The sequence below is a fragment of the Thunnus maccoyii genome, chromosome 22 (assembly GCF_910596095.1).
Source record: "Thunnus maccoyii chromosome 22, fThuMac1.1, whole genome shotgun sequence".
Classification (NCBI taxonomy): Eukaryota; Metazoa; Chordata; class Actinopteri; order Scombriformes; family Scombridae; genus Thunnus; species Thunnus maccoyii.
The window spans coordinates 22698355-22713211 of record NC_056554.1 but is presented as its reverse complement, the minus strand read 5'-3'; the positions used below and the strand labels follow the sequence as shown (position 1 = coordinate 22713211).

General features: G+C 38.5%; 1 protein-coding gene across 2 annotated transcripts in view; it reads left to right on the top strand.

Moving 5' to 3' along the window:
* Nucleotides 1–12935, top strand: part of LOC121889571 (FH2 domain-containing protein 1-like) — a 32905-nt gene extending 19970 nt beyond the window's left edge. For both annotated transcript variants that reach the window (XM_042401615.1, XM_042401616.1), the window contains exons 5-14: nt 414–516; nt 615–700; nt 2356–2456; nt 3251–3321; nt 4302–4409; nt 5124–5194; nt 5411–5528; nt 6417–6581; nt 8188–8283; nt 8373–12935. In XM_042401615.1, the coding sequence (XP_042257549.1) occupies nt 414–516; nt 615–700; nt 2356–2456; nt 3251–3321; nt 4302–4409; nt 5124–5194; nt 5411–5528; nt 6417–6581; nt 8188–8283; nt 8373–10907 (3454 nt within the window). In that variant the 3' untranslated portion in view covers nt 10908–12935. The remainder of the gene's footprint in view (nt 1–413; nt 517–614; nt 701–2355; nt 2457–3250; nt 3322–4301; nt 4410–5123; nt 5195–5410; nt 5529–6416; nt 6582–8187; nt 8284–8372) is intronic.
* The last annotated feature ends 1922 nt before the right edge of the window (nt 12936–14857 follow it).

Here is a 14857-nt window from a genome sequence, read left to right as displayed (position 1 = left end):
TGACATTTGAGAAGCTGCAACCAGCTAATGTTTGTTGTTACAGATTAATTTGCTGTGGAACAACTAATCGATTAATCAACTAATCGTAGCAGCTCTAGTCCATTTGTTCGTTTTTTTTGTCTGGAAAATATCAGAAAATAGTGAATAATGCTCTTCCCAATTTCCCAGAAGCCCAATACCGTCTCCAAATGTCTTGTTTTGTCAGACCAACCAAAGACATTTAGTTCACAATGATATAAAACAGAGAGAAGCAGCAAATCCTCACATTTGAGAAGCTAGAAACAGAGAATGTTTTGGATTTTTTTGCTTGACAAGTGACTGAAATGATTAATTTTCTGTTGGTAATGATTTCAGAACTATTTGGGAATAATTTCTTACTGTTAATTAAATGTGAAATCTTCTTTCTCCTCCAGGTCCAATCAGGTGATAGTAGACGATATTCGCCATGGAAACAGTGATCCGTACGGGGCGGAGCCTCTGAGGGAGCTGCTGAAACTGCTGCCAGATACTGAGGAGGTGACACACACACACACACACACACACACACACACACACACACACACATATTAATGTCATCGTGTCAGTTTGTGTCTCATCTGTTTTCTCTCCTGAAGGTGATGAAGCTGAAGGCGTACCAAGGCGACGTCTCTAAACTCTCATTGGCCGACTCGTTCGTGTACCTGCTGATTCAGCTCCCCAGGTGCGAGTTTAAAGACCAGAGTGGTATCTTGTTTTAGATTTTTGTCTAGGTGAAGTGACCTCTGACCTTATAATCGCATTACATTAATTTGTTTATAATGTTGGTGATCAAAGGGTTTATTTTGTTGTTGAAGAAGCGCAGTGTCTTTTCGTAGACATGTTAATCTATTAGAGAGTTTATAGAAGTTGATGGCAGGAAAATGAGTGGATATGATGCAATAAAGGTCCCCGCTGGACTGGAACCAAGAAAGAGACAGCTCATGTTTGGTGTCTTAAAACAACAATCAGGATCTCAAATGAATATTGAAACATGTTTTTCTTGCTGTAATCATTCCTCCTGTTCATACTGACCATTAGAAGATCCCTTCATAATGCACTTACAATGGAAGTGATGGGGGACAAAATCCACAGTCCTCCTTCTGTGCAAAAATGTATTTTAAAGTTTATCTGAAGCTAATATGAAGCTTCAGTGTCCAAATGAGTCAAATCAAGTAGATATATTTCAACGTTACAGTCTTTTTAGTGCCAAAGTCCCTCTTTTTGTTACTATACTTCCACCGCAGCTCAATAGGGAAACACTGTCCGAGGAAACACAAAGAGGGAATTTGATGCTAAAAAGACTGTAAATGTGTCAGATATCCACTTGATATGACTAACTCAGACTGCTGAAGACTCATATAAGCTTCACATCAACTTTTAAATGACTGTGTGGACACACTGTGGATTTTGGTCTCCATCACTTCCATTGAAAGCACATTTGAAGGATCTTTTAATATCCAGTATGAACAGGAGGAATGATTACAGCGAGGAAAACCTCTTTCACTGTTCATATGGACACCTGACTGTTGTTTTAAGACAGACTCAAAAAGTGTGAACTTATCCTTTAAACTGTGTGAGCCCTCCCTCCCTATTTTATTTTACAATTTTACATCAATCTGTAGACATTACCTTAAGTTCTGTAAGCACACAGGATCATCAGTGAGCAGTCTTTTGACGGTACATTTAGGTTGTTTTTGATGTAGAATTTAATTATCATTTCTGAAATCAGTTCCTAATTGTAATAGTTTCATTTATACAATGTGAACTGCTTTTTATTTTTATTTTTAGTATTACATTAGATATTGTAACATCTGTCCATAAAAAAATAGCCTCTTGGCCACACTTGCACATTTAAATCATTTTTATTAATGTGCGCTTCCTGTTAAATGAACCAATAAATAAGATAAATCGGCTCCCTTAAAGCTTACTGTAGCAGCCGCTGTGTGAAAGCTAAAGGGGATCCAAATGAAGTATAAAGACTTCATCCAGAGCAAATGGAGCTTAAAGCTTTCAGGGTTTCTGGTAACAGCAGATGGTGGAAAGAATGAAAAGACGACAAAATCTGATTCACTTGCGGGAGTCGGGGAATGTGATGCAGTGGGGGTTGGTGGGAAATGTAGTTTTAATTTGGTGAAACATAGTGACTCATAGAAAATTGTGTCCAACATACATTTTTGTTGATGACTATTATTATAAGATGGAATTATTGTGTATTTATGGTTTTATTTATCTTGTTTTTATCAACCTCTCAATCCACTATTGCTCCCCTTCTCTGTCTTTCAGGCTCGTATCTTTATAAGATTTAGGGTTTTCATTTATTTTTATCTCCATTTATAGTTACTCGGTCCGTATTGAGTCCATGCTGTTGAAGAGAGAGTTTCCCGGGGCGTGTGACGCCATGAAACATAACATTAAGATCCTTCGCTCTGCCACCAAAGGTAACGACCTCGCAGCATCATTAGTTCGTCAGTTTACTGCTCTCTGCATGGGGCCTCTGTCTTTAAGCTCTCACAGTTAACATCTGCATGTTGTTGGAAGCTTCAACAACTCTGTAAAGTCTCGTAAGGATAAAGCCAAAAAGGTTGGAAACCACTGGTTTCATCTTTAACAATGTGTTGTATTTTAAAAGCTTGTTATATTATCGATTGTGTCAAATCTTCACCTGAAAAGTAACTAAAGCTGTCAAATAAATGTAGTGGAGTAGAAAGTACAATATTTCCCTCTGAAATATAGTGGAGTGGAAGTATAAAGTAGCATCACATGGAAATACTAAGTAAAGTACAAGTACCTCACATTCATACAGTACTTGAGTAAATGTACTTAGTTACTACAGAGTTGGTTTCTCGTCTCCATCTTTGGTACAAATGATACAAACAGAGTGAGACATCACCGGTAAATTACTCTCCTCCCCAAAGACACACACATTCGACACAATAACACCTTTGCTATTTTTAGCAAGCGTGTGTGAACTTGATAACTGCATGAATGTTAACTAACCCTTCACACACTAACGCTGCCAGTGACAACACACACACTCTCTGGTGCACGCGGGGATTTTAGGATTATACACTCCTGGTAATCTTTTTTATTGTGTGTGTGTGTGAAGATGTTTTCCACATTATTTATTTATGCATTTATGTCTCTGCTTCCTGATTTGAAGCAGGTGATGTTTTTGGATTTGTCTGTCCTTTGTTGTGATGCAAATAAACAACTTGATCTTCTTCTCTTCCAGAGTTAATGTGCTGTGAGGAGCTCCATGCTGTTCTTCATCTGGTGCTGCAGGCTGGAAACATCCTCAATGCTGTGAGTGAGAGACTTAAAGACTGTATAAAGGAATAAAAACAGCAATAATGAATAATTAGAAAAGAAAAAGTAAATGCCATTACTGTGGAAGCAAGGTCAAACTGACCACATAAGGTTCACAAGGTAGTCGGTGTGAATATGGAGGTTATCCTGTCTCAAAACATAAATGTAAAGTTGATTAGGGCACAGATTTGGAGGGAAGTGACATTAAACATGCCGCTTTTGTCCGACCTCCACAGTATGGATGTAAAAGTGTTGCAATAAACAACAAATGTGCAATGCATAATTTATTGCCTTGAAATCAGATTAAATACATGTGACTGCATGTAATTTGTTAACTAAAAAGGTGTATTTAGTGTTAATGTACTCTTATTTATTTAATTTTCATCAGTTTTATATCAATATATTGATACCTTTCATGATAGGCAAAACAAAACAGTATGTTCCCAATAATAAACATCAGTGACTAAAATAAAAAATAGAAATTATAATGATAAAATGATAATAATAACAATGTGGGTCTAAAGGAAAAATACAAAAAATCAATATATATTCCAAAAAGATAGTTAGTTAAGTTAGTCTTTCTGATGTGAGGATTTGATTTTTAAAAAATGGATCAGAAGATTCTACTTTCTGTTCTAGTCCAAAGTTGAAGTTATTTTTATTGTTGGTTTTTGTCTAGCCGTCTTTTAAAACTCCCCTTCAGACATATTAGTTTTTAGACATATAAACAAAAAACACCCCAAAAAGGTTCAACTGCCTCATTAAATTTCTTCCTTCTCCCTCAATGCTCACCAGTGTTAAGATACTTTTATAGCCAGTTGTGGTTTCTGTTAGTGTTCATTGTCACTTAGCACAAAATCTACAGCAAACAGAAGCCGCTTCATGTGAAATGCAGAATCTTGTGCTGCAGCCTTTACATGTACAGAATTTTGTTTGTGTTTATTTGCTGTGTTGTTTTGTGTTTCTGTGTGTTGCAGGGAGGTTATGCAGGAAACGCAGTTGGTTTCAAGCTGTCATCCCTCCTGTCTCTGGCCGACACCAAGGCCAACAAGCCGGGCATGAACCTACTGCACTTTGTTGCTCTGGTCAGTAACAAAAAAATTGCTAATATTGGTAACACTTTAGTTTACAGGTCCCTTAATTTTATATTAACTTCCTGGAAATTTTCTGAGTAATTTGCAAGTATTTAACAGTTAATTTTTAGAACATTTTACAGAGAGGGTGGTGCAATTTGGTAAAAATTATAAGAAAAAACTGACAAAGTGTGAAGTTGGTTTAGTTGGTAAGTGCTGATTCATTGTATTTGGGTTCATACATAATGCAGATGTAAGTGTAAAAATTCTTAATGAATTAGACTCTTTAATAATTCTTTAACTGACAGAAATTACTCAGTTTTCAGTGTGTACAAAACTGCACACTGAAAACTGAGAATTTTCTGTCAGTTAAGTAATTGTTAAGAGTCTAATTTATTAAGATTTTTTTCAAAGTAACAACCCAAATATAAATGAGTGGGTACAACCAAACCAACTTAACACTTTTCTTTGATAATTTGTACCAAATTGCACCATCCTTTCTGTAAAATATTCAAAAAAATGAAACCCGCCAACTTATACTTAAAAAATATCTGCAATTATGTAAAATAAATTCATGGAAATTTGCATAAAATTAAGGGATCTGTAAAATAAAGCGTTGTCCTGATCTTAATATTGACCCCAATATAAATCATTTAGGAAAACAAGACCACAGAAAGCACTTAAATACAAACTCTAGAAATTAAATATTCCTTCTCTCTCCTTCAGGAAGCACAGAAAAAAGACGAGAAACTGTTGGAGTTTCCACTGAAGTTGATTCATGTTCAGACTGCAGCCAGGTAAGAACTCACTTTATCACTTCATCACCTCAAATCTCTGAAAACTTAAAAGTCATTTGCTCTGTAACAGCGCCCTCTGCTGGTAAAAAGCAGATTTCGTGCCAAATTTAAACCTGTAGATTGGTGTAAAATGCAGAAAGGGAGTAATGTATAGTTCAGTTTCAGAATATTTTCCATATTTATTGTTTTTAATGGTCTTTTTTTGTTTGTTTGTAGGATCTCCTTGGAAACGCTGGATGCTGACCTGCAGTGTCTGACGTCGCGCACACACTCAGTAGAGGAGAGCGTCCAGAGAGACACAGAACTGCTGCAACAACTGGACAGCTTCCTGCAGGTAACTATTTGTAACCTGACCAGCAAAACCAAGTCTTCACCCTCAAACAGCTCTTTGAGGCTGTGAGGAACGGCCCAAATGTCCTCACTAAGATGGTTTAAAATTAACATACTGTAGGTTGATTGTTCTGTTTTCTGTGAATTATACTTTTGAATTCAACACAGATGTACAAATAATGAAAATATCATGTGATTATACCAGAATGGGAACCCTTTTGGAAAGCAGAGAAACTTTTTTTTCTCTCTAATTTGTATATATATTTGTTCTTTGTACTATTATTTTCTTTCAAATGTCTAATTATGTCTTTGATATTATCCCTCATACTGGCTGTGAACACATTTGCTTCTTATTGTTGGAGGTTATTTGATAATATTAATAAAGATGTTGCTGGGAGTCAAAATTGAAATAGGCCCTCACAAAGATAGCCAGACAAGCCAACATATAGACACAAACTATAGCTAGTTAGTTGGGTAGTAAAACTTAAAATGGTCAAATAAAAAACCATTTACACCCACATATAAGGTCCATATACATTTATAAAATTAGACACCAATTAAAATCACTAAACACATAATTATGTCTCAAACTTTCAAGTATGTACCCACAAATAGTTTCTTAAATGTATGTATGGCAGTAATGTTTCTATTTTTGGCTGAATCTGTTGCAGTCTTTATTTTTATGGGTATATTTTATTATTTATACTGTGTATTTTATTTGTTTTATATCTTATCTTTTATGTCTTATATCTGATTATTGATTTTTGCTGTTCATTGTCATCAGTGCATTCCTGTGATCTCTGTGTTAACACCTGCCTACAAACTAAATTTCCTGCAGGATAATAATAAAGTTGAAGTTTCTCCTGTCTGCCTCTGTTTTTCTGTCTTTCAGTGTGCAACGTCATCTCTATGCTTGCTGCGTGGTAGCCGGCAGCAGCTGAAGAAGGAAGGCAGTGAGCTGATTGATTTCTTCTGTGAGGACAGAGACATGTTCAGACTGGATGACTGCTTCAGCATCTTCCACACCTTCTGCTCCAGGTTCACTGATGCTGTCAAGGTACACACAATTAAATATAAACAACAACATACACTAAAGCTGGCATATATCAGTATTGTGATATGTTTAGTAATGGTTATGAATTTTATGATATAGCTTTAATGTTGTAATCGACTGTGCTGCAGTACAGTTTAGAGCTGTAATGTGATTAATTTACTTATGAAATGAATGCTTCTACCACTGAATGTTCCTCTAAAAGCACCGAAACACAAACCATCAAAAATTTTTTACATGATCAGTGCCAGAATATTTGGTCAAAAACATTTTGAAAATTCATCTTGTCCACTTATTTAAACAAGCAAATGTTTCCTTCCACTTCTATTTCACGTTAGAAGCAGGGTTTTTGTCACAACTCATTGCTTGCAAAAATTTGAGGAGAGGTGGGGAATTTTTATGCCTTTTTATTGATGAATTAGTTTTAAAAGTAAAAGAGGAAGCAGTCTCAGTGAGCTGGTTAGATCTAAAGCTACATGCCACACATTATTGTGGTGAGTACAACACATTTTACTGTGGCATCCTGTCATGATGTAGGGAAGTGCTTGTGTGTCCATATCGCAGGCTGTAATCTGTGCCAAAGTTCACAGTGTGACATACTGCAACTCCATACTGTTTCTGAAAATATGACAGTTGCCCAATTGAGTTGCACCAGCAGTTCATAAATCCATCACTAAGTTTGCATAAAGTTGTCCCCAAGTTTTCAGTAACAACTAGTTAACTAACCTACCGCTAACTAGTTTCAAACTAGTGATTTAATAACTTGGGTTACACCATTAAAAGAAATGTGTTGTCTACACTTAAGTAATCTGTAAATATGTTGCAAGGAAACATCTGTAAGAAGCAACCAGCTATGTAAACAGGAAGTCACTGTAGCATCATGAGCTGTAACATAACTTCCAAAAATAACACCTTTACAGCAACTAGAGAGTTTTTGGCAATTTGGAAAATTGCTAAAACAATTGTTGAATGATCAAAATAGTTGCTGAATAATTTCATTTCAATCGATTAATCAACTAATTGTTGCTCTATACCGTTTTATTCATATCTTCATATCTGGAGAAAAATGTGTGTTTTAGAATTAGGAGTATTCACGCAGTTTACAGTGAGAGGGAAATATCTGATTATGCTAAGCTATGCTAAATAAACTTAGTTATTTGGTTATTTAGTCTAAAGTTATTGACATAAAGTTTTGTAATTTGAGATTTAGTGTGTTTTTCTGTGAAAATGAAAGTGTCAGGTCAGATATGTCAACCATATTCCATATTACCTCTTTTACTCTTCAATCCAAGTCAGATATTAGCAAGCTAATATTAGCTTCAGTTGGTTCATTTAGCAAGTTTACGCAACAGTTCTACCTGACAGTTAGTGGGTGTAAATAGTTAGCAACAACTAAACTCTATGTAAGAACTAGTTTGTGTGATATAACAGGGTTTAATTTACTGATGCTTAAATCTGCACTTAGTGAACACTTATATTATAATGAGGCTAAGTTTGAATATGCGAACAGCTGCTGCAACTGGCTCCTGGTATTCAAAGATAAAAAGGAGCAGTTAAGAAGTGAAAATGAAAGACTTGCATAAGACTCACTCCTGTCTGTCTGTCACTAAAGGAGAACATGGAGAGGGAGGCTAAAGAGATGGCCCGTCGCCGTCGATTGCAGGAGCTGGAGGAGCAGAAGAGGCACTCTTGGTCGGGGGGCGAGGAGGTAAGACAACACACAACCAAACGCTGGAATATAAATACACTCAATCTGCTTGACTAGTAATGAATTTAAACTATGTAATCCTGTTGTAGGTGGGAGGAGCCTTTGGGTTGCGCTGCAGCAGCGAGACAGACATGTCAGCTGCTATGTCACGCCACGACGAGGCCGGGCTGCTGATGGAGCTCCTGTCTCCTAGATTCAGCCCTCGTTCACCTCTAAACAACTCCCACTTTCCTCTGGGGCGCTCGGGGAGCCTACGGCGTTCCCGGAACTCTCCATCCAGCTCGCCATCCGTTGCTGCTGAGCGTGAATTGAGCATGCTCCTCGGAATGGCGACCCCTGACCACAAAGTCACCCAGCAGAGAGGAGAGGAAGAGGCAAGGACAGCTTTCCAATCAGCCTCACCTGAATCTGGGCTTAGAAGTCCAGGACTCTCCCCTCAGACTTGGCCTCGAAATCTGAGAGTGACAACATTCAGCTTCCCCCAAAACCAGCAGTCTCAGGCAGGCGAGATAGCATCGCAAACCCCCTCCTCACCTCCCAAGACCCCTAGGAGTCCAAAAAACTCAAACGCACACCGTACAACCACCACTTACCTCAACAATGATGCTACCCAGACTCAAGTTGACACCATCAATCCCACAAATAAAGTTACAGTCAAACCTACCTCTGATTTGAACCAGCAATCTGACCACAACAACAATGGCAAAGATCGACTCAGTCTGGGTTTTAGCAGCCAGGTAACAACTTCAGACCATCAAACGTACTTTGGTTTGAGGGGGGAAACATCTACAATGAATGACAATGCTGAAAAATCAAGAGCTGATCAGGATTTTAGTGGACAAATTGTCTCCTGTGATGAGAAACCCAAACCCAGTGCTGCAAACAGCAACATGTCAGTGGTTTTAGAAAAATGCACACTGGTTCCTGAGCTGAAAGTGTTCGACAAGAACACACACCACAGTCATCTCCAGGGATATCACCAGGACAATATGGTAATCACAGATATGGAAGAGAAGGGAGTGGACAAATCCAAAGTCCAGGAGGCACAGACTAACTCCCACATCGGGAATACAGAAAAATTTGGTGTTTTAATTTCTGACACAAGTTCTTCCTCATCACAGAGAGAGGAAGAGGAGGGCCGAGAGGACAAGGTGGTTGTATGGTGTGTGACTGGTGTGTGCGAGGCAGCTGGTGAGCACACACACACTGACAACACACTTGAACAAACCGAGAGGAATCAGTGTACAAGTGACAATCAAGGAGGAAATGAGAAAGCTTCCTCTGCCCCAGCCAATCGCACGCCTTCAGAACCTCAGCCAGCCAATGAGACGCCAGTGCCTGTACCCATCAGCAGCCAACCAGTGCCTGTCTCCCGCTGTGACGACTCACCACTTACCGTATCTTCCAAGAGGTGGCAACCAGCAGAGCCGGCATCTTCCAGTCTAACTATCACCGCAGATGCCTCTAAAGATGCTAAAGAACCAGTCAATAAAGGAGAAGAAGAAGAGGGCTCCACCAGTGAGGAGAGAAAATTGGAACCCCCCCCTGAGCAATCAACAGAGAGCAAAAACAAGACTGCTCATTCTCACATGACTAGTGAAAATACAGAAGCAGCTCCTTCCACCAATGGAAAGGCAGAAGCTGCTACATTGTCCAAACCATCCACCAAGAACCTCGCTACCTCTAAAACTCGACTGGCTGGGATTAAACACACAACCCCAAACACCAACAAATGCAAACCTGTCCGCACACTCACCAACTCAGAGAATCAAGGCATGAGGCGGGTTGTGCCCATTTCAAGGACCAGCCGAGGTCCTCCATCCCTGGGCAAACATCCTGAGAAGCCTCCTGGTCACCGAGGTTCTTCCAGCACTGCAGCGCCCTCCAGTTTGAACGTCGCCAACCTTAACAGCACCTCCCTCCGACAAGGAGGGAGGCCCTCGACTGCTCCACCATCCCAACGCTCCATTATCCACAAGGACCCTAAGGATCCAAAGGATCAGAAAGTTCCAGGCACTCAATCGTCTGCCAGAGAGCAGAACCAGGAAAGAAAGCCATCCACCCAAAGGCCCTTAATGAAACCCAAACCCCAGCCAGAGGAGAAGATGTGTCGCTCCACTCTGCGGGCACTCAATCAGGCTGTAGAAGGAAGTGGAGGAGGAGGCAGCCTCAGTGCCCCTGCCACCCCTTTGCATAAAGCCACTACCCCTTCATCATCACTGCTTCCAGGTTTTGCCCGAAGCACCGCCTCTTCTTCTTTCAGACGGACCCATACCACCCTTACTCCTCCTCATTCAGCCCACACTGGCTCAGACTCGTCCCCTAAATCCTCCCCCAAGACTTCCTCCTCCTCCGTCCCCCCAACCAGCACCTCCACGCCTTTCACCCGAACAGGCTCACTGAGAGTCTCCACCCCCTCCAAATCCTCAGATCTACACAACCTGCCCTCCTCGGCCTCCTCACCACTGAGGAGGACTCAGAGCATCAGGGCAGCTCCTCGCTCACCACTTCATGACTCACTGGCTCCCCCTAAAGGCCACCGGCGGAACAATAGCGGCAGCTTTTCTGACAAGTCCACTCACTCTCGGGACTCAGGCAAGGCCACCAGACCCAGCTGGAGATAACCAATGTGAGGCTGCTTTCCAATATGAAGTCTAGACAGTGCCTCCTACTCCTTCCTCCTTTTCTGGATTTGGAAAGAAAACCAGATGATACATTCCAGTAATGAAGTCATACAGAAAGGATGCATTCCCATATGAAAAACAGATGGTCTTCCAAAGCAAAGGTTTAGCTCATGAAAGAAGGAACGTTGCATTCCGATATGAAGACAGACAGACACTGCTTTCTAGTCTTTGAGTATGAAAGGCTGAATTCTAATATGAAAATATTTGATGTGGTGGTAAAAGGACACATTCCATTACGAAAGCACATTATATTTCATCATCATTTCTAAAGTGGCTGCATTCCAATATTAATAATAAATTCTGTCCAAGGTGTTCATTCAAACACTTTAGATGAGAATGCATTCCAATTTAATTCAGGTGTGTAAAGGCCAGATTCCAGCATAAATCCCACATTGAGATGGGGGGACCCATTCCAATATAAACATGCAAAGTGCCCTATACACAGCAGATATAGGCTACATTCCAATATGAAATACAATAACTGTTTCATGGACCCTCAGACAAAACAGTCATTCCAGCTTTCAATTAGGAATTGCCTTCTATTGCTGAAATATTTTCTGAATTTTGCAGTTTTTTTCTCTAGAAAGCATGGGCTCCATGTGTCCTTTGCGGAGCATTAGAGGACAAAATTGCAAAAGAAACCACACGCAAGCTTTTTATTGACATTAGAAGTAACATTCCAATATTTAGAGGCCAACAGTCTTTTAGTTTTTAAAAAATGCAATGAGAATAGTACGTACATATACAGGTTTCCTGTCTAAAGTCGAAGTGGTCTTCTTCCAATACGTAGCATGCACATGCTAATGACTTTATAGTTATATATAGTTATAAAGTTTAAAATGTTTGGTCCTCAGAGGATGAAGGGGAGCAGCATTTCAGCATGAAACATTCCCCCGTTTTAGTCCTTGAATGATCAATTGATTAAACCAATTAGTCGTTTGAAAATTGTTAGTTTCAGCGATAAACCATTTTACTTTAGTCGACAGAATTTTCAATCTAACATGCATAACCCCACAAATTCCTGCATCTAATTTTGAGTACCTGCCTTCTGCCTTCCCTTCGGTCCAAACAATATTCAATATACAATGTCAATAAAGTCATTAAATAAATGAAAAAAATGAAAAACAACAATTAATTAGACTAATCCTCCTTTTCTGGAGGTCAGAAACCATTTTCTCATCATCACAAAAAAACAATCATAAGAAAGTTTTCATGACCTAATTATTTTGTGTTTTGAAAAAACAAAACATGAAAAATAATTAGACCTGCAAACGGATACCCCAGGGTTCAAGCACAAATAATTACATACACACAGTCTTCTGAGAGCTCAGGTCCAACAAATCGGTCACATTAGTCAGTTTTAAACGGAAGATGAAGGAAGAAAATAAATGTCTACATCTACAAATATGTAATGAGATTTTTTAAAAATATACTGTCTTTTCTGCAATGTTTATGATAATTAATGGGACTGAATCCCAGCTGTTTGTTTCCTATCTCCTTCTGATTAAACAACTTCATGTCTGAAATGCCTTTTGTGATTTGCACCTTTAATTTCACTAACCAAGCTGAGGAATCTTTGTACATCTGGCCTGATTGGAATAGAAATTGTATTATGATAATTATCCTTGTATTTAAAAAATGAAACGCTAAATCACTGAGAATCATGTAATTTTAAAAAAGAGAGATTAGTTTAGACGAGGAGATATTTAAAGTGTCTCTGATTCAAACCAACAGTGACTGACATTGAGAAAAGTCTGCAGTACCAAGTTTGTTCATATGAGGATATTTGTATGTTTATGTACCTCTATTTATGTATGTATGTAGTTAATATTTGATATATATATGTCTATCTACTAATTAATAAAGTGTTATTCCTCCAACACTGCACTTTTCTGTTCACCAGAGCTCATTCAAAAACTGTCATTGTATTTCTTTTCTTTCTTCTGCAGCAGTTTTCTTTTGCCCATTTTGAATATTTGAATCAGTGGACTTCACCTGAAAATATATTTAGCACTAGGAAGAGTTCATTCAATCCAATAACAGCTGTCAAAAAAGCAACAATAATCTGATCCACAGAGAATGAATCCTACTGACTTTTCCTCTAGTGCCACCAGCATATCAGAGTTTTCATCTATCCAGTAAACTATCTCAGCATCTACTCAATGGATTGGTACAAGATTGTGTACAGATATTCATGGTTCCCAGATGATAATTCCTACTAACTTTGATGATCCTGACTTTTCTTCTAGTTACATGAAGTTGACATTTTTAGTTCAGAGTGAAATGTCTCAACAACTATTGGATGGATCACCATGAAATCAGGAACGTAACATCTAGTGCCATAATGAGGTCAAAAATGTATTTTGTCCAAAACTTTAGTTTATGACCAAATACTTGAAAAACTAATGACATTCCCACCAGCCTTAGCTGTACTTTGAGTTTAGTGCTAATTAGCATGCTAATACAAAGATGGTGAGTGTGGTCAAATCTGCTCCTGCTTAGCATCAGCATGTTAGCGTTGTCATTGTAAGCATGTAAGTATGTTGATGTTAGCATTTAACTCAAAGCTTTAAGGTTTTGAAGGTGCTGGAGCTCGATTAGATTCAGTGTTGAAGTAAAACAGCAAACCATCATCTGTGTTTTCTCTATATCCAGTGTTCTGTTTACTCAAGTACTATATTTTAGTACAATCATCAGGTACTTGCACATGAGTAAACGCATTTTAATGCTACTTTATACTTTTTACTCCACTACATTAATTTAACTTATTTTTACTTTGCAGATTTAGATCTTACAAATGGATGACTTTAACCTGTAATGGATTTTTTTCACTGTAGTATTGACACTTTAGAGTAAATGAACTGAATACTTCCTACACCTTTGTTTATTTCACAGAAAAAGCTCCATGTTTGAGTTGAGCTTTAAGATTTGATCAGTTCTGACTCCAATTCTGATTCTGGTTCTTATTAAATCCTGACTCTGATTCTTTTTTTATTATTTGAGTAAGAAAATTTGAGTCAGAATTCAACAACAAATTGATGAAAGCAGGGTTTGGAGCCAGACCGTTTTGCTTAGTGGATGTGGAATTTACCAAGAATGACCAGAAGCTGAATTATATGGGTAATATTGAAAAAACAAATTATATATTTTCACTCTGAATTACAAAAAAATCAGTTATAGTCTATATTTAGCTTAAATTTTTCCAACACTTCTCTAACAGGGTCAATTCAATGTGAAATCTTGAAGGATACTTCTATCACTTTATTATTAAAACAATAATTATTTAGATTACAACAAGCCTTTTTCCACTGTAAATTGCCCATTATTGAAGACCAGAAGAAGTTTGCTGCAGAGAGTGTAACACTGCAAATCATGTTTGAGGAAGTGTGACAGTTGTTGCTGGCAGAGGAGCATTGGTGACGCAGCGAGTGTTACAGTATTATGGTCATTTTTTCACTGTCAGAGGGCTTGGTGTAGTCTCCCTGTGGACTGTAGGCACGGATGTATCTGTTTGACTTCATCTGTTGACACAGAACACACGTTTACTGAAAAATAACTGTACAATAAGGAGGTCTTCGTTTTTGTGTTTGTACCAGACAGCGAGCGAACACACACACGCGAACACAAACATTACACTTGCTAAACATCACCATGTTAGTTTGATGATGTCAGCATTTAAAGCATGACAGTCACTATACAGTCTCACTGCATGGCTGTAGACGCTTGTTCAAGTATTGTTCGATGTCTGTATCGTTTGTGTTGATGTGACCTTTTTTTATTAATATTTCTTTGTTTGTTGATTATATTGTTTCAAAAAACAAGGAGGAAAACTGCTAATACATGAAATGGTTACCGTTTGTATGTGAGGAGGAAGCCCTGATTGGATGTTG